Genomic DNA, 20206 nt, shown 5'->3' on the forward strand with positions numbered 1-20206 from the left:
CTCTAATGATTCATTAAAGCTATTTGAGTTCAACAACTTCCATATTTCATTCAATGAAACAAAGAACTTCAAAAGATTAAGAAATCTAATTAAAACTACAAACTAACCAAACCATAAAGCTGAATTTATTCGAACACAGCTCTAACAACATTCAATTACCCAAGAAAAAGTATAAAACCCTGGAACAAAATAATGAAAAGAAACCATAATTTGTTTCCCATACACTATAACTACAGGCTAGCAGAGGAGAGAAAGATGAACACTTGGGTATCAACATCAATGGCATTAATAGCATTTGACAAAGCTGAGTAGTAGCAAAATAAAGCAGTTCATAGAAGAAGAGTTGAATGCAAGATGGGCAAAGAAAGCAATGGGCATTAAATGAAACAGCATTATCTTTTGTCAAAAAGGAAAGGTAGAAGAAAGTTAGCGATAGATTTCTGGTGGAAAGTAGGGTCTAAGTTGTGGAAGATGGCCCAAAAAGGGGGCAGCATTCTTGAGCAACTCACAATTAAAAGTACATATCTACTTCCTTGAAAAGGTAGGTGCAACTTTCATCCTCTTTTAATACATTCTCAACCACTGCCGACGGTTTTGAGAGGCAGAGGAATAGAATAGGGTGACCTAAGACACTGCTAAAATGATCCATTGTTTTCCTTTTCTTATCTCTCTGCTGTTCTTCAACTCATACTGCAGTAGCTGGTAACTAACCATCTTCAGGTTTTCCTGCCATGGAAAGTTGTTTCAATATATGTCATTTCATGATCTAAAGCCTCTGAAGAAGAACATTAATTCATGCCACCTGCTGTTTTTTTCAAAGCTCCACACACCCATGTGAAGCATTCATTTACGTTTTTGTATTTTTTCTCTTTCGTGTATTAGATCGGGTCCTTTTCTTTTCGAAAGCTCGTCATTGAGCTACTGGTGTGCTACGTTAGGAACCATGACTCTTCATAATGGTATGATATAAGCTCTCGTGGTTTTACTTTTGGTTTTCTGAAAAGGTCTCTTACTAATGGAGATGTATTCCTTACTTATAAACCCATGATTATCTCCTTAATTAGCCAACGTGGGACTCCCTCCCAACAATCAAGGAATACATCTCATTGGTATGAGGCCTTTTTGGGAAACCAAAAGCAAACCCATGAGAGCGTATGCTCATACCATTGTGGAGAGTTGTTATTCCCAACATGGTATAAGAGTCATGCCCTTAATTTAGCCATGTCAATAGAATCCTCAAGTGTCGAACAAAGAAATTGCTAGCCTCGAAAGTGTAGTCAAAAGTGACTCATGTGTCGAACAAAGGGTGTACTTTGTTCGAGAGCTTTAGAGAAAGGAGTCGAGGCTCGATTAAGGAGAGACTGTTCAAGGGCTACATAGACCTCAGGAAAGGCTCTATGGTGTACTTTGTTCGAGGGGAGGATCGTTGACTAATTTAGGGAATGATCATGGGATTATAAGTAAGGAATACATCTCATTGGTATGAGGCATAAGTGGACAATATCATATCAATGTGGAAAGTCGTTATTCCTAACACAATCCTCTAACATGCTATTAAGTTTAGCTGATAACTCGGAAGTGAAAGAAGAAATAGTAGCCGGGTACGGAGAAGCAGAAGACTTATGGATGATGAAGAAGAGCATGATATTGGAAGAGATTTCAGTATCACATTAAAGTTGCATCAATAATGAACAATGGGAAGATTCCATTCAGCAATAATAGATTAGAGAAGACGTAAGCAACACAACTAACCATAGTGTGCTTAGGTGCAAATTAAATTACTCAGCATGAATAGCACAACTGTGAAAATTGACAAGCAAGCTAAGTTTAGAGACTGCATCCAAGGATGAAAGGTCATACTTTGCTCACTCTCTAAACTTAGAGTCACTATTCTTCACGTTGCGACAACAATACTGGAACCCAAATCTGGGCACATAGTGTCATCATTTTGATAGTATCAACTAGATGTTTGGAAGCCTGGCTGATACAATCTCAGTTGTCATGGATTCACAACCCTCTAAGACCCTAGTCATACTCATACCGAATCCATCAATGTGAAGCTAAGTTTTTGCTCGCTCTCAATGGGACGCATTAATTGTATAACAGTCCAGCTGCTTGTGTAGGGGGCCTTCTATGTCTCACTGTTGCCATCGTCACTAGTTTGTCACACCAACCATTCACCGTCACCACTCGTTCTAGAGTTGTAACTTGCCATCGCTCTTCCAACTCCCTAGCACATCACCATTGTCTATCGTCCAACTTTGCGATGGTTCTCCCAAGTCACTGAAATATTCCGCTGAGTTTCTCTTTGTGAGATCTCACATTGGTTAGAGAAGAGAACAAAGCATTTCTTATAAGAGTGTGGAAACCTCTCCCTAGCAGATGCATTTTAAAACATTGAGGGGAAGCCCAGAAGAGCAAGTCCACAAAGAGAACAATATTTGCCAGCGGTGGGCTTGGGTTATTACTGTTAAAGATCATGTATTTGTTTAGATTGCTGTCAGTTAGTATCTAATTAAATCTCGTTAGGAGTTAGATTTAGTTTTTGATTTGATTTAGTTTTGATTTGATTTGATTTTGATTTGTTTACTGGTTTGTTACCAGATTTTCTCCCGATATTTTAGGTAGATTTTCTGAATATCTTTTGTATTCTCTGTATAAATATGGAGCATTCTTGCTCTCCAAAATTCAATATTCTTATCAATTATTCAATCAATCCCTCTTTCACTAACAATTGGTATCAGAGCTATCTTCTTAAGGGATCTGTGAGATCAAAATGGGAGGAGAATCCAGTTTTTCCGCTGTTGCACCACCAGTTTTCGATGGAGACAATTATCAAATGTGGGCAGTTCGTCCATGGAGACTTATTTGGAGGCCTTGGATCTTTGGGAAGCAATAGAAGAGGATTACGAGGTTCCTCCGCTTCTAGCAAATCCTACTGTAGCACAAATCAAATTACAGAAGGAAAAGAAGACAAGGATATCAAAGGCGAAAGCTTGCCTATTTGCCGCTGTATCACAAATGATCTTCATGCGAATAATGTCCCTCAAAACAGCAAAGGAAATTTGGGATTATCTCAAGGCCGAATATGAAGGAGATGAGAGGATTCGTGGAATGAAAGCCCTAAATTTGATTAGGGATTTCGAGTTGCAGAAGATGAAGGAGTCAGAGTCGGTGAAAGAGTACTCTGACAGACTTCTCAGCATTGCCAACAAGGTGAGATTGCTTGATTCTGTTTTAAATGATTCAAGGATCGTTGAAAAGCTGCTAGTCACTGTTCCAGAGAAGTTTGAAGCCACCATTACTACTCTGGAGAACACCAAAGACTTGTCAAAGATTTCTCGTACAGAGCTCTTGAATGCTTTACAAGCACAAGAGCAAAGGAGGTCTATGAGGCAAGAAAGGGTGATTGAAGGTGCCTTACGTGTTAAGCATCAAGACAGCAGCAGGTATAAAAACAATAAAAATTTCAAAAATCAATTGACGTATGGAGATTCATCTGCCAATTATCAGAAGACAAAAGGAGGAGGTTTCAAAAAATCCTATCCACCTTGCCGCCATTGTGAGAAGAAAGGTCATCCACCATACAAGTGTGGGAGAAGACCTGACGCCTTCTGCTCCAAATGCAATCAACTTGGACATGAAGCTGTGATCTGCAAAGCCAAAGATCGGGTGAAAGAAGTAGATGCACAGGTAGTTGATCAAGAAGAAGAAGAAGAAGAAGAAGATCAATTGTGTATGGTCACTTCTTCCTCAAGCAAAGAATCAAGCGAGAGCTGGTTGATTGACAATGGGTGCACAAATCACATGACATATGACAAGGAGTCTTTTGAGGAATTAAGAGACACCGAAGAAGATAAGAGAGTGAGGATTGGCAATGGTGAACACTTGGAAGTCAAGGGTAAAGGCACAGTAGCTATAACAAGTTATGAAGGTACAAAATTTATTCCAGATGTTTTATTTGTGCCTAAAATTGATCAAAATATCTTAAGTGTTGGTCAGTTACTTGATAAAGGCTATAAAGTGTTGTTTGAGAATAAGCAGTGCTTGATCAAAGATGCTAGTGGCAAAGACTTGTTCAATGTCAAAATGGAAGGAAAAAGCTTTGCTCTAAATTCGACGGCCTTTATATCCAGAGTTAGTGCCACTGAGATTTGGCACAAAAGACTTAGACACTTTCATCATCGAGGTTTGCTTCAGATTCAATCAAAGAAGCTGGTAGAAGAACTCATTGACATTGATGAGGACATGTCTCCTTGCCGTACTTGTAATTTTGGGAAGCAACATAGGCAACCCTTTCCTAAACAGGCATGGAGAGGCTCGAAAAAGCTGCAACTGGTTCATACTAAGCTTTGTAGTCCTCAGCGAACACCATCATTAAATGGTAATCTTTATTACATTGCTTTTATTAATGATCTAACCAGAATGTGTTGGATATTCTTGCTGAAGCAAAAGTCAGAAGTTGCGAGTGTATTTTGGAAATTCAAAGCCAAAGTTGAGAATAAAGATGCATGCTTCATTCAGACTATAAGATTAGATAATAGCAAGGAGTACACTTTAGAAACTTTTAACCGGTTTTGTGAAGAGGCTGAAATTGAACATCAATTGACAACACCATACACTCCTCAACAGAATGACGTCACTGAAAGGAGGAATAAATTCATAATGGAGATGATGAGATGCATGCTTCATGAGAAGGATCTTCCAAAACGTTTTTGGGGAAAAGCAGCAAACACTGTTGTGTGCTTGCAAAATCGAATTTCAACAAAAGCTGTGAAGGATCTGACACCATTTGAAGTTTGGTATGGTTACAAACGTTCTTTAAAGTTCCTTAGAGTATTTAGGTGTCTTTGCTTCACTCACATTCCACAGGTCAAGCGTGATAAGCTTGACAAAAAGTCAGAAGTTGGCATCTTTGTTGGGTATAGCACTATATCCAAAGCTTATAAAGTTTTTCAACCACACACTAGTCATGTTATTGTGAGCCGAGATGTTCATTTTGCTGGAAATGAGCAATGGAATTGGGAAGAACTTACGAAGGTGAATCAGATTTCTAATGCACCAAACAATTTCTTTGGTAGCATGTTAGAAGAGTTTGAAGATAAACGACTAGAAGAGTCTGAAGATGAACGACAAGATGCTTCGGTTGATGATGCACCTGTCAGAGGAGGAGCTTTCAGTGATCAAGAAAAACAAAACTTGGGAGTTGGTTGATCGACCTCTAAACAGAAAGATAATTAGAGTAAGATGAGTGTTCAGAAAAAAGCTTGGAGTTCACAGCATCTAAACAAGGAGGAGCGTTAAAGATCATGTATTTGTTTAGATTGCTGTCAGTTAGTATCTAATTAAATCTCGTTAGGAGTTAGATTTAGTTTTTAATTTGATTTAGTTTTGATTTGATTTGATTTTGATTTGTTTACTGGTTTGTTACCAGATTTTCTCCCAATATTTTAGGTAGATTTTCTGAATATCTTTTGTATTCTCTGTATAAATATGGAGCACTTGCTCTCCAAAATTCAATCTTCTTATCAATTATTCAATCAATCCCTCTTTCACTAACAATTACAGATGGTATCAGAACCAGACACTGAGCGGTGTGCTAGGGAGAACGTTGGGCCCCCAAGGGGGGTGGATTGTGAGACCCCACATCAATTGGAGAGGGGAACGAAGCATTTCTTATAAGGGTAAGGAAACATCTCCCTAGCAGACGCGTTTTAAAACCTTGAGGGGAAGCCCAGAAGAGAAAGTCCAAAGAGGACAATATCTGCTAGAGGTGGGCTTGGGTTGTTACACTCTCTCACTGTCCCATGCTTTGCTAGTGGCTCTCTCGATCTCACCGAATCAATTCATGGTTCAATAAAAAACCCGAGCCTATAACGATCCTTCACACTCGGTTTTCAGCTTCTCTTTCACCATCATGAAACATAATGCTACATCACTCAACACCACCTCCAATCTCTACCAGTAACCTTGCTCATTAAAATATCGTCTTCCCTTGTTCTTCTATGCAACATAACAAACAAAAACTGGGACTGTGGATTCCTAAGTGTTAGACTATTTGAGTGGAGATATTAACATTTTTCATCGGTTCAAATCGTAGACTGGTCACTCATCACTCAGAGTAGCATTTGATCCGTCGTTACAAAAACGGGGTCAATAAAATTGATAAAATGCTACATCACTCATTGGATTGTTGTAAAAAGTCATCCAACAAACTGATAGACCTCTGTTTGTTGGGTCGGAGAATGAACTCATTAGAGATATACAATTGGCTACTGCTCCAATATTTGGGATAACCTGCTTGCTTGGAGAAACAAAAAGGAATCAATGTACAAGGACCAATGTTGAAGTTGAATATCAAACACTTGCTTTGGGGGTTTGTTTTTTAATATCAATGAGTGCTCGACTCAGCTTGCGTGCACATCTCATCAGACAACTATCTATCTCTACTACATTTGGTTGCCAAAGAAATTATAATAGTTCGAACATTCTCTATAAGCCCTTTATTCTTTATGTTGATACATGGTAGTTCATTTGTGTTGGGAATTTGTGAAGGGAAGCAGATTTAGAAGCTTTTGAAGAAATTCAAGATTGAGATTCAAAATTCAATCAAAATTGTTTTCTGATAGCCAATTAACAATCAGCACAGCAAAATCTCGAGCATCACGACAGAACAAAGCAGATAAGTCATCAGTTCATTTACGAGAAGATCGATAAGCATGTTAAGAAATGACGTATATAATAATGCTATGCACCCATACCTCTTGGCACCTGAGAATCTGGATTCTTTCTGACATGTTAAGAAATACATTTCCTTATCACAACTTATCTTCTGTACATGTATTTGGAGAGGGGAAACTTAATACTCCTTGCCACCTGATGATTAGGTCGCACCGAAATCAGATATACAACTAATACTCAAAACCAAAGAAGGTGTTATCGGAGAATATTACCTTCGAAGCCATATCTTCAGACACTGTAGAGCGATATCGTGTAGAACCTTCTAGTGGGCAACTTCCTCCTTTGACCACAAAGTTTGCATTACAGAGGCTGGAAAGTTGCAGGAGAACATCAGACATGAGTTCGCTATCCTCATTTCGACTCTCCATTACAACATCTCCTTGCACATCTTCAAGCGAGGTTTCTGCAACAGACGTAATGCACTGAAATATTGCAAGCAATCTCTCCAATGGAAAAGTTCCAGGTCCTTTCATTAGCAACTCCTGTTCTGAAATTTCCTTCTGCTCAATTGCCTTTTCAGATGGCCTAAAACATTGTTAACAAATTACCTAAGCTATTAAACTGAATAATGGCTTTTTTATATGAACTAGAAGTATTCAACAAAAAGGATTGGCATAGTTGGTGTGTTAATTAAAACTTTATTGATGTACTAAGACGGTCAATTTAGCTTTACCAATTTCCATGTGTACGAATAATCAAGAACTGAACATTGTCTTTCACTACTAATTTTTTGACGTCTTTTATTATTCATTAATGTTAGGACTGCACAACAACGCACACATTCGATCAAGATGAACACAAAGAACAGGAGAGAGAAAATTCAAGGAAGAATATTGGCTAAAGGTTTTATTGATGACTTCAGGTATATACACCAAGAGAGAATAGAGAGAAGGAAGAAAGTTCATTTTGGAAACATGGCCTAATGGGGCATATGTAGGGTTTCAATTTACTAAATATAGCTTTAACAAATTTAGCCGTCTATGAAATATAATCTACCAAATCTCTACGAAATATCTACCATATATATCTATCAGATCTTTACAAAATATCTACCATATATATTTCTACCATATCTTTTATTGGTTCCATATCCCTATTGAGGATTGTTGGGGGGAGTCCTACATTGGCTAATTTAGGGAATGATCATGGGTTTATTAGTAAGGGATACATCTCCATTAGGATGAAGCCTTTTGGGGAAGCCCAAAGCAAAGCCATGAGGGCTTATGCTCAAAGTGGACAATATCATCCCATTGTGGAGAGTCGTGATTACTAACATGGTATCAGAACCATGCCCTTAACTTAGCCATGTCAATAAAATTTTCAAATGTCGAACAAAAAAGTTGTGAGCCTCGAAAGTGTAGTCAAAAGTGACTCAAGTGTCGAACAAATAGTGTACTTTGTTCGAGGACTCCAGAGAAGGAGTCGAGCCTTTAAGGAGAGGTTGTTCGAGGGCTCCATAGGCCTCGAGAGAGGCTCTATAGTGTACTTTGTTCGAGGGAAGGATTGTTGAGGATTGTTGGGGGGAGTCCTACATTGGCTAATTTAGGGGATGATCGTGGGTTTATTAGTAAGGGATACATCTCCATTGGGATGAGGCCTCTTGGGGAAGCCCAAAGCAAAGCATGAGAGCTTATGCTCAAAGTGGACAATAACATCCCATTGTAGAGAGTCGTGATTACTAACAATCCCAACAATTAATATCTCTCCGCTTAAATAATAGATTGTCCCTAATGTTATCATATCATGCTACATCGTCCTACATCCTCACCCAAAGAGTAACAATAAATAAAAGATATTCGGTATAATTTAAGTTTTTTTTTTTTTTTTTTTTTTACTTGCACGTTGCATAAGGAAACTCATGTGAATAAAAAGGGTTGAAATATTACCTCTTCTTCCTTTTTCGACTACTAGCGCCCCCAGTTGAATCAAACAGTGATGCATCAAGTGTAGCTGGATTTCTTGAAGCAAGGAAAGCTGAAAGAAGAAGATATTTTGCAGAAGTAGACATGTGAAAGTCCAAGTCCTCAGAAGAGTCAAACCCACCAAGTTTCTTACTGCCACCTTTTCTTTTTGGTTCCCTTAAATTATTAAGTTCAGAAGGCTGAGATGAAATTTTAAATATCTGATTCAAAGCAGGGGCAATATGTGGCTGAAAATGACTGAAACGTGCCCTCTTGCTGGACTCGTTGGGAACATTGTTCAGATCACCCGAAGCTTCACGGTACGTTTTATACAATGATGAAAAGGCTATGGATAGCTCATTCACTTGTCTAGTAATTCTACAGAATGGCCCCAATACAATACTGTTTCATGGGATACAGAAGCATGTTTAATGAGAAACTCAAGCAATTCAAGCAATTCAGGCATGGCCATACAGTAAGAGAGAATGGAATCCTTACCTCAGAAAGGATGAATACATCTCTTGATTAGTTTGATTCCTCGAAAGAATTTGACGAAGATCGTCTTCTGTATACTCAGAGAAATAAACAGGGATGGGCTCCAAGTAACCCATATTTGAATAGTATGTGTCAGGTGAAGTATTACTGATGAAGAGAAATCCAACCTCGTTCATGTTTAAAACTTCATGGAGATTAAATAGAAAAGGCAGTATGCTTGAACTCTTGTCCCAGTTTCTAACAAGTTCCATATTGTCAAAAATCAGGTAGATCATATGTCCATGCCCTTGTCCTGTCAACTTCTTGGTGCTTAGCTTTCCTGAGTTTCCCTGAAGAGTTTTTACGACTTTAACCAAGGCTTCACGAAGAAAGTTAACGAAATCTGATGGCTTTTCGCAGCGCTTTGCACTCAAATATCCACTGCCTGCATCTTTTTGATGAAGTAATAACTGATTCAAGATAGACTCAAATAGAGTTCGTAAATTATAACAAGTGCGACAGCTTGAATAGACAAAAGGACGGTTGAGATGACGGAATGTCTGTAGAATGACACTGGTTTTTCCCGATGACGTGCCACCATAAACAAAGAGGGGAAGCATGGGAGAATTCAGGGGACCTAAAAGGTTAATGAGTTCGAGAATTTGAGTATGACGTCCAGGAAAACTAGATAGGAGATCTTCCTTACTAATGGTATCGTCTCCAAAAACAAGATCATTAAGAGTTGGAATATGTGGATGATATGTCTTCTTAGTTTCACCAGAATCCCTTAGAACAGCCGCTGCCAAGGACCGGGTTGTCCTTCTGGTGGATTTTGAGCTTTCTTCTTTAGACATTCTTCGAAGATCCTACAACAGCTGCAGAAATCTGAAAATTCAAGAAGAAAATTTGAGAACAATCTTCATCAAATACATTAGTATGTCCTTGGTGTTTTACAATCATTTCCCCAATAGATTTATAACGCCAACGACTTAAAAAGTCACAATATTAAACTGAACACTTCCAATAAAAAGAGCGAGAATTTATTCGATATTTCATTCCTCTCATCGTGGGTTGATATGTTCCGTTAGGGGAAGTTATGCTGAATAGTGCAACTAATACTCCATAGTCCATTACATTGACGCCTACAGCTACCCAACTTTATATAGGTACAAAGTCTGCAGATATAAGGTCAATGAGGAAATCAATTTTCAAGGTATCAGAGCACTTTATAGCTCAATCTCCTAGGGGGGCCTCGAGCGTAATGGCATCTCTAGTTGCTTCATCCACAACCACTAAAAGTAATATAATTTCCTCTCTGACACAAATGAGTAGCAAGCCAAATTATCTAATAAAACTATATGATACCACAAATTGTAAAAATATATTCCCTTTTTCAAGAACATTTCATAGTTTCTTTCCAACCGAAAGGTCCATAAAAAAGCTCTTATGACATTAAGCTACAACTTGTTAACCTGAACTTCAAAAGCATGCCAAGAAGAAGACTTTTGGGGCTGTTGAGCAAAGAAATGGACCAACTAAAGCAAGCAAAAAAGTTCTGTCAAAAGAAAGAAGCCATAGGGCAAGTGAATAACAAGTGGTCTTGAGTTTCACTTCTGTCTCCCCTTCTTGGGGTAAGAGTTCTTCCAAAGGCATTAGCAAAGATCTTGGTCACATGCATGAAGTTCACTACAGTGATCTTTAAGGTCCCAAAAAAGTCGTTAACCCAGTCAAGAGCCACCTGTAACAGCCCAAGCCCACCGCTAACTGATATTGTCTTCTTTGGGTTTTCCTTTCCAGGCTTCCCCTCAAGGTTTTAAAACGCGTCTACTAGGGAGAAGTTTCCATACCCTTATAAGAAATGTTTGTTCCCCTCTCCAATCGATGTGGGATCTCACAATCCACCCCCCTTAGGGGTCCAGCGTCCTCGCTGGCACACCGCATGGTGACTGGCTCTGATACCATTTGTAACAGTCCAAGCCCACCACTAACACATATTGTCCTCTTTGGACTTTCCCTTCTGTGATTCCCCTTAAGGTTTTAAAACGCGTCTGTTAGGGAAAGGTGTCCCTACCCTTATAAGGAATGCTTCTTTCACCTCTCCAACCGATGTGGGATCTCACACCATCTATCTCGTACATTTTGAGGCTATATAAAGTCATGTATGTTATATTTGTAAAGCATACTCGAAAAATGTAGTAAAAAGAGCATTTGTGTTTTCCTTTAGCCAAGGGCTAAGTTTCTTTACAACTCTATGTAGTTTAAATTGCATGTTTAGATTCATTCAAGTTTAACACGATCAATCTTGCTTGTGGAGTGATTCGAATCTCAAACAATTGTTATTGTCTTGAGATATTCAATCAACAAGGTAATCCGAGCCTTACTTTCCCTTGGAGTGAAATCAAATTAATTCGAGGGTTTTAGCATTTGTGAACTAGGGGTTTGCATGTTGCAGCTCATAGAATCTAACCCCAGATTTCATATCATAATTTCACAATTGAAGCCCATTCCCAAACTTTCCTTCTTGAACAATGACAGGAAACAAGAATTAAACACAGAGAAAGCTAGTACCATGATTTAAATAGTGACATAAACACACTGAATACTAAACCACCATATAAATCACAGTTAAGAAAACAAGGGCAAAATACAGATAACAAAATTCCAATCAAACAAATCGAGGAAATGGAGCAAAAGTAGAGGCTAAGAAGCACGAAGAAGAAAAGGGAGGCGAACACCGACACAGAATTAGAACTTCAATATTACCAGTCCAAGGAGGAGAAAGGAGAATGGACGGGCGGCTGAGGGAGCGGTCGCTAGGGATTGAGTTCCGCGGACTGAGTGTAATGTAAACCCTACCTCTTTCTCCCGTCTTCTCTCTCCCTGTAACTGCGACTCCGCTCTCTCTATCGACGTCGGCGACACACTCGGCAGCCGTGTTCTGCGGAAAAGTTACGACGCACGCCGCCGGCCGCCTCCTATCTGAAAAATTGCAACTTTTTGTATGAATAAAATACAGTATTTGGTCCAAAACCGTCTGACTTTTCTTTGTATGTCAAGGCAAAGGATGGCTTTCTTACACATGGCGGGAAATTTTTCGAGATCATACAAAATAATATATTAAATTTTAAGTATATAAAAAAAAACATATTAAAAATTAGAATCATCGACCTCGAGAAAAATAATACGTGTCAGTTACTGCTAAACTATGTTCATGTTCGTAGTTTATTACTAATGTCTGGATCAAGTTATGATTTCTGCTTGATCTACGTTGTTAGATTGTTTCTGTCTCTTTTCCTTTGGTTACGATGAACTCTCTAGCATTTACACGAGCTCAATGCAGTTACTTGCAAGCAGTGAAGGAATCAATTTCTTTTGATGTCGAAGTCAAAATCTTCTCGAGACTACGATCATGTAGAAAAGTGGTACCATTGAACTCGTTCTATGTCACTCCACAAGTGTTCGTGTTTGTACTTGGACATATCGTACATGGTGATCCATTGCTAGAGCGTTGTGTGTATGGAAAAGTTTTGCAATGAATGGTGGAGAGGAGCCAGTGTAAGCGAGGACACAACTAGCCGCTCCCCTTTCGCTTTTATAGATCAAATTTGCAACATCTTCCTATTATAGTACAACCTCCATTGCATTTGGTCAGCATCAATCTGGGGATATAAACGCTAGATTGTGCAGATCCTTACTGAAAATGAATTATACCAGAAAATACTAGAAACTCGCTTTAAAATACTAGAAACTAGCTGTAAACAACCCCAAGAAACTAAATAATTTAGTAAGTTTTTTAGAGGCCTATTTCACTTTACATTACCGAAATGTCATTTTCACATGCTTGGTGTCACGGTCATGCTCATCCAGGGCGTGTTGTCTGTAGCCGCATGCCCATGCCACGTTGAACCATTTATGTTATTCCATGTTGTATTGTTTTACTATCGTATTTTCAGTTTGTATGACTTTTCGGTGAAATCATGTCTAAACTTGAATTGCCAAAAAATGTGAGGGATATGACTAGTTGTCAACTTTTCCATTAATTTTGTACGACCCTTTTGCGAAATCACATATATTCTAATTATTTGACCTAATGATATAAATGTACTCAAACAGCCGTATATCAGTATGAGAGGAACCAAATAGTCGTATATCAGTATCGTAAATTCTAATTATTTGACCTAATGATATGAATTGACCTATAAAACGAGATACAATTGAACTTGAACAAGTCATTGTTGGACATGAAAAGGTTATTATTTGACTTGAATTGACCACTTAATGAACAATCGAATGACCCACAAAACGAGATACAAATGGACTTGAATAAGCTACTATTGGACTCAGACGCTGCATTATTAGATCTAAATGAGCCACAAAACGAGATACAACTGGACTTAAATAAGCCACTGTTGAACTTGAACGGTGCATTATTGAATCTAAATGAGCCACTGAACGAGCTACAAAACGAGATACATTTAAACCTAGATAGGCTATTGTTAGACACGAACGATACATTATTAGACATAAACGAGCTATTAAATGAGTCAAGAAATAAGACCTTGAATGGTACATTATTATTTCTTCAATTGAATTAGAAATCTATTATTTCTTCAAATGGTAAGAAATTTGTTATTTATTAATTTTAAATTTTTATTTTTACCAAAAGAGTTTGTAGTTTAGGATGGCGGGTAAGCGAGGAGAAAAGAAAAAAGAAAATAAATAGAAAATTTTAGAAGATGCTATCTATTATCCGAGCGATTGACAACTGAGAAGCCGAAAATCACTGACAACAAAGTAGGAAGAAGATGGGGGATCTCTACGCTTTGGACTTCGATGGAGTTCTCTGCGATAGCTGCGGAGAAAGCTCTATTTCTGCTGTTAAGGTTCGCCTCTCTCTCACTTTTCCTTTTTGGTTCCTCTCAAAATGAATGAAAATTTGACTGAAAATGTGTTGATAGGACTCTCTTATGCCAATCGGCAATTCTTCGTTCAATTCAGTGATGTGAGGTTCTGAGAAATTGATAGATTGGAGGTTTAGATGTATTCGGTTGCCTAATGTGTTTGTTTATTCTGCAATTGTGTTGATAGCACTCTCTTATGCCAATCGGCAATTCTTCGTTCAATTCAATGATGTGAGGTTCTGAGAAATTGATAGATTGGAGGTTTAGATGTATTCGGTTGCCTAATGTGTTTGTTTATTCTGCAATTGTGTTGATAGCACTCTCTTATGCCAATCGGCAATTCTTCGTTCAATTCAATGATGTGAGGTTCTGAGAAATTGATAGATTGGAGGTTTAGATGTATTCGGTTGCCTAATGTGTTTGTTTATTCTGCAATTGTGTTGATAGCACTCTCTTATGCCAATCGGCAATTCTTCGTTCAATTCAATGATGTGAGGTTCTGAGAAATTGATAGATTGGAGGTTTAGATGTATTCGGTTGCCTAATGTGTTTGTTTATTCTGCAATTGTGTTGATAGCACTCTCTTATGCCAATCGGCAATTCTTCGTTCAATTCAATGATGTGAGGTTCTGAGAAATTGATAGATTGGAGGTTTAGATGTATTCGAATGCCTAATGTCTTTGTTTATTCTGCAATTGGCTGGCGTTCGTTTGAATGTAGACTGAGGATCGAAGAGAGAACTTTGAATTGTTTTTTTTTTTTTCTTCATAAGAGTAATTCATGAGTTGATTGGTTGTGCTTTGTGCTTCTGTTTGAATGTTATCAGGCTGCTAAGGTAAGATGGCCTGAATTGTTCAACGATGTGGATTCGAGCTTGGAGAATTGGATTGTGGATCAGATGTACACAGTGAGTCGTTATTGATCTTTAATTGTTTCAATCTGTATGTTTTTTTTGGGGGTTGTGGATGTTTTCTTAATCCATACGGTTGTGAATCTTTCTATCATCGAAGTACATGACAAATTTTGTAGTGGGTTTATAGATATTCTGTAATTTAAACGTTCTATTCAATTTTTTTTCCATTGTTTCAGTGTTTTAAATATAGCTCAGTCAAATTTAAAGATTGAGAAACATAAAAACTAGTAAAATATGTTCTTATGAAAAATACATTCGAGAAAAAGAAGAAGAAAAATGGCGATAACCGAGAGAAAATGAGGGGGCAGGAGTTTAAGCGACCTGATGTATCTCAAGGACTTGGTGTTAATTAGTTGCAGGCGAAAGATATAAGGTTGTTCTGAAATAGCTTTATGCCTTCTAGATTTTTAAAAAAAGTTCCCTTGTTTTCTTATAGCCTGTATTCAATTCATAGATCAACTATCTTCTATAGTAATAGAAATTGCTTTTCTTCTGAGTTAGGATTTGGAGTCCTACTGGTTAGGAATCACGACCCTCCACAATGGTATGATATTGACCACTTTGAGCATAATCTCTCGTGGCTTTGCTTTTGGTTTCCCCAAAAGGCCTTATACCAATGGAGATGTATTTTTTATATAAACAAATGATCAACCCATTAATTAGACGATGTGGGACTCCTTTCCCAATAATCCTCCCCTCGAATGAAGTACACCATACAGTCTCCCCTGAGGCCAATTGATCCCTCGAACAGCCTCCCCTTAATCGAGGCCTGACTCCTTCTCCGGAGTTCTCGAACAAAGTACACTCTTTATTCGACACTTGAGTCACTTTTAACTATATCTTCAAGACTCACAACTTCTTTGTTCGACATCTAAGGGTTCTAGTGACATGGCTAAGTTAAGGGCATGGATTTGATACCATGTTAAGAATCACGACCCTCCACAATGGTGTGATATTTTCTACTTTGAGCATAAGCTTGCATGACTTTGCTTTTGGTTTCCGCAAAGGGCCTCGTACCAATGGAGATGTATTTCTTACTTATAAACCAATGATCAACCCCTTAATTAGTTGATGTAGGATTCCTCTCCTTGCCTTCCTCAACAATACTTTGCATAGTTTGCTTCTTGTGTTTGGCTCTTTTTATTTGGTTGTTCTTTTAGTTTTGAACATCAACTTTTAATAAGGAAAAAAGAAAAAAAAAAAAAAAAACTAGTGCGCAATATCTTTAATATTTAAAATCTTTCAGCCATAGGTCTTCTAAAAGAAATTAAGACAAAAAATAGAGAACTGCCGTGAAATAACTCCAAGCTTTTGTTCCAATCTATCCCCCACTTTATAACCCTTCATAATTATACAAAGAAACTGGTAATCTTTCTGGGGCATTTTTGTAGTATTAAAGAGGGAGAAGCCTCAGAAATTTCATTAGCAGACTGAAGTTTTCAATAAAAATACTGTTAATATAACTAATGCCTGTAATGTGGTAGGTCCGCCCTGTGGTTGAAACTGGATATGAGAATTTGTTGCTGGTGAGGTTGCTGTTGGAGATGAGATTGCCTTCAATTAGGAAGTCTTCGGTGGGTATTTGCCCACAGTTTTGCTTCAGTTTATAATATCAGTTCTATTGACATGCTTAGGAAATTTTGCGGACATTATATTTTATTTTTTCAATTAGAAAGGTTGCAGAAGGGCTCATAGTTCAAGGAATATTGGAAAATTGGTCAAACCTCAAACCAGTCATCATGGAAGAATGGGGAGAGAATAGAGATGCTCTCATAGACCTTTTTGGAAAGGTTAGAGATCAATGGATGGATGAGGACTTAACAACTTGGATCGGTGCAAATAGGTACTTTGGACAATCTTTTCAAATGAAACAGACATCCTGTTTCAAACTAATGATGGATAAAGCCACCATGGGAATTTGAGTACTTTTTGGTAGCTTTCGTTTCTTTTGTTTGAGCTACAATAACTTCGTTGTCCAATTGACCTTCTTTGTTTAGCGAGAAGATAGCGAGAAGATAGGCGGTTGGAGAGGGGAACTAAGCATTCCTTATAATGGTGTGGAAACCTCTCCTAATAGACACGTTTCAAAACTGTGAGGCTTACGGTGATATGTAACGAGTCAAAGCGGACAACATCTGCTAGCGGTGGGCTTGGACTATTGCAAATGGTACCAGAGCCAGACACCGAGCAGTGTGTCAGCGAGGACGTTGAGCCCCCAAGAGGGGTGGATCGTGAGATCCCATACTGGTTGGAAATGGGAACTCAGCATTCCTTATAAGAGTGTGGAAACCTCTCTCTAACATATACGTTTTAAAACCGTGAGGCGAACGGCAATACGTAACGGGTAAAAATGGACAATGTCTGCTAGCAGTGGGTTTGGGCCGTGAATCTTTAAGCATTTAAAATTAATGAAAAAAAAAAAAAAAAAAAGCTGACAACATGGGAGAGACAACTATGAAAACGTTTGAGGCTTTAACTATGGAGAAATGTATCTGTTATTCATCAAGAGGATGATACATTAGTCTAGCTACTTTTTTAAAAAAAATCGATTATTACTTCTTTAACATTATTGTAGAATAACTTCAGGCTTATCCAGATGGGATAGTCCAAAAGCTTAACTCTTATTTAATGAAATCATGTTCTTTTTAGTCCGGAATGACATTTAATATATCCGACACTGATGTTGGCATTCACTCTTGGTCAAAACTGGCATATTGTGAATCATCATATACTAATCACATCTACTTTTAGATTTGGAAGGCTATTGCATCTACATAACATTGTGTACAGATTTTATCCAGGTGTTTCTGATGCTCTGAAGTTTGCAAGCTCAAGGATATACATAGTTACCACAAAGCAGGTTGGATCCACACTTGACACTTACTTAACTCTAACACCACGTATCTTTCCTTGGAGTGATGCATCTTCTCACATATCTCATATGCTTCTCCTCTTTTTTTGGCGCAGGGTCGATTTGCCGATGCTCTACTACGAGAACTTGCAGGAGTGGCCATACCTCCCGAAAGAATATATGGTCTAGGAACGGGGTTAGTATATTCCTCTGGCATAATTGCCAGCAGGGTTGTTTCCAGATTTGCTACAACATCATGGTTCAACATAAATGTTCTGGAATTTTACCAAATAACTCAATTAAATGTACAATTAGGCTTGATTCATGCAAATTGATATTTTTTTCATGTTGAACCACAATGGACTATTTCGTTCTTACTAATTAGAATAAATAGAGTCATTAATGAGAAAATGGTTTGTATGAGTACAAAATTAACTACAAAAAGACTTGATATAACTCTGCTTACGGAGATTTATCAATAATCTTCACTAGCTCTTTGGATTTGTTTGACATATCATGAAAATATTTCCCCTCATTTTTTCTTAACTAACATTATTAATTCCTTTCAGTCCGAAAGTAGAAGTTTTAAAGCTGCTTCAAAAGATGCCTGAGCACCAAGGATTGAAGCTGCAGTAAGATATCTCTCACATTTTCACTCATCAATAATAGCATTGCCTTTTATAAGTGCCATTATACATGTTTTGTTCCTTCTTTTCTCTTCTCTCCCTTCAAAAGAGAGAGAAAACTAAGAATGTATGTGCTTTAAATGTGGCCAGCTTTGTGGAAGATCGATTGGCCACTCTAAAGAATGTCATCAAAGAGCCAGAATTAGATGCGTGGAATATATATCTGGGTACACCTCCACTCTCCCTCTTTCAGCTTTTCTCGAACATAATGATACTTTCATATTATCCTTCGACGTCCTAAAGTATTTTTGAGAGAATAGTTATAGATGAAGGGTAAGAATCCACTAAGCAGGAACAAAGGATTCACATCAATCGGATAAGGGAACGAGTGCCAGTGAGGATGCTGGGCCTCGAAGGGGGTGGATTGTGAGATCCCACGTCGGTTGGAGAGGAGAACGAAACATTCTTTATAAGGGTGTGGAAACCTCTCCCTAGCAGACGTGTTTTAAAAACCTTGAGGAGAATCCTAAAAGAGAAAGCCCAAATAGGACAATATTTGCTAGTAGTGGACTTGGATCGTTACAGTTATAGATGAAGGGTAAGAATCCACTAAGCAAACGCATAACCAAGAACAAAGGATTCACATCAATTAGATAAGGGAACGAACAAAACATTCTTTATAAAGGTGTGGAAACCTCTCCCTAGCAAATGCATTTTAAAAACCTTGAGGGGAAGTTCGAAAGAGGAAGTCCAAAGAGGACATATCTGCTAGCGGTGGGCTTGAGTTGTTACCGTTATAGATGATGGGTAAGAATCCACTAAGGAGATGCATAACAAGGAACAAAGGATTCACAATTGCCCCTTCAATTTATCTAAGCTTTGATATCTTAATTTTCTAAGCTTTGGCTCAGTTGCTAATGGCTGCACATGGGCGTTCATTTGATGAGCATTAATCTTGTCTTTACTGCTAATAGTGGACTGGGGATATAACACACAGAAAGAGAGAGAGGAAGCAGCAGCGATTCAAAGGATTCAACTTCTTCAGCTATCTGACTTCAGTACGAAGCTCAAGTAAGCACTTCATTGTTCCCAATTCATATTTATGTATCCTTTTTGCATATGAATGCTAATACTGATTATCTATTACATAATTTGAATTGATATTCACATTAAATAACTATCTTTTCGTTTACCCTATTCATATCTCTACTTTAGTTGAGATTATGAGATTTTGAGGTATTTGACTATTGATTATAATTCGTTCTCGAAATTTAATCTTTTACTTCGGATAGATCTTAAAATTAGTCCTCGTCGTTGGCTTCAATTTTTTTTTTTTTTTTTTTTGGCAGAAAAAAACAAAATAAAACAATCCATTCGAGAAAGATTGACTTTTTTCAAAGTTCATTTGAAAGGTTGACATTTAAGGTTGTAGATTATCGAATTTTGTCATCACACATCTCGGGTTGTAACTTCGTACGTAAGACCATAACTCCAAAATAGTTAGGTAAGTAAATTCAACCCATGGGTTTAACGAACAGGTAAAAAAGGAAAAAAGAAAAAATTCAATATGAAGCTTACCCTTAAAGTTCTTATGCTAGTGTGAGATCACACATTGTTTGGAGAAGGGAACAAAACATGATGTGGAAACCTCTCTATAGTAGACGTGTTTTAGAACCTTGAGGAGAAGCTTGGAAGGGAAAGCTCAAAGAGGACATAAAACCTTGAGGGGAAGCTCGGAATGGAAAGCTTAAAGAGGGTAATATTTACTAGTGGTGGGCTCAGGCTATTATAACTAGTAG

General features: G+C 37.9%; 2 protein-coding genes across 4 annotated transcripts; one reads left to right on the forward strand and one right to left on the reverse strand.

The window, feature by feature from the left end:
- Positions 1-250: 250 nt before the first annotated feature.
- Positions 251-12172, reverse strand: ORC5 (origin recognition complex protein 5). Of its 2 annotated transcripts, XR_015423218.1 has the most exons (6): positions 11880-12171; positions 9141-10001; positions 8628-9044; positions 6954-7266; positions 6762-6876; positions 251-726 (listed from the first exon to the last, which is right to left on the reverse strand). XR_015423218.1 is itself a non-coding variant. In XM_087129252.1 (5 exons), exons 2-5 carry the CDS (start codon positions 9968-9970, stop codon positions 6826-6828), a joined length of 1611 nt encoding a protein of 536 aa, XP_086985378.1. In that variant the 5' UTR covers positions 9971-10001; positions 11880-12172; the 3' UTR covers positions 6565-6825. The 2 variants fall into 2 exon arrangements, 1 of the variants encoding a protein (XP_086985378.1); XM_087129252.1 differs by lacking the exon at positions 251-726 and having other exon boundaries at positions 6565-6876; positions 11880-12172.
- A 1646-nt stretch (positions 12173-13818) lies between these two features.
- On the forward strand, positions 13819-20206 carry LOC111806534 (ribosomal RNA small subunit methyltransferase G). 2 transcript variants are annotated; one of them, XM_087129401.1, is made up of 10 exons: positions 13819-13999; positions 14844-14924; positions 16415-16504; positions 16607-16773; positions 17721-17790; positions 17898-17977; positions 18351-18413; positions 18558-18634; positions 19382-19478; positions 20066-20206. In XM_087129401.1, the coding sequence occupies exons 1-10, from the start codon at positions 13922-13924 to the stop codon at positions 20085-20087; spliced, it is 825 nt and encodes a 274-aa protein (XP_086985527.1). In that variant the 5' UTR covers positions 13819-13921; the 3' UTR covers positions 20088-20206. The 2 variants fall into 2 exon arrangements, with proteins under 2 accessions (XP_086985527.1, XP_023547657.2); XM_023691889.2 differs by lacking the exon at positions 20066-20206 and having other exon boundaries at positions 13822-13999; positions 19382-19604.

Source organism: Cucurbita pepo, chromosome 12, assembly GCF_057944985.1.
Source record: "Cucurbita pepo subsp. pepo isolate OVF chromosome 12, ASM5794498v1, whole genome shotgun sequence".
NCBI lineage: Eukaryota > Viridiplantae > Streptophyta > Magnoliopsida > Cucurbitales > Cucurbitaceae > Cucurbita > Cucurbita pepo.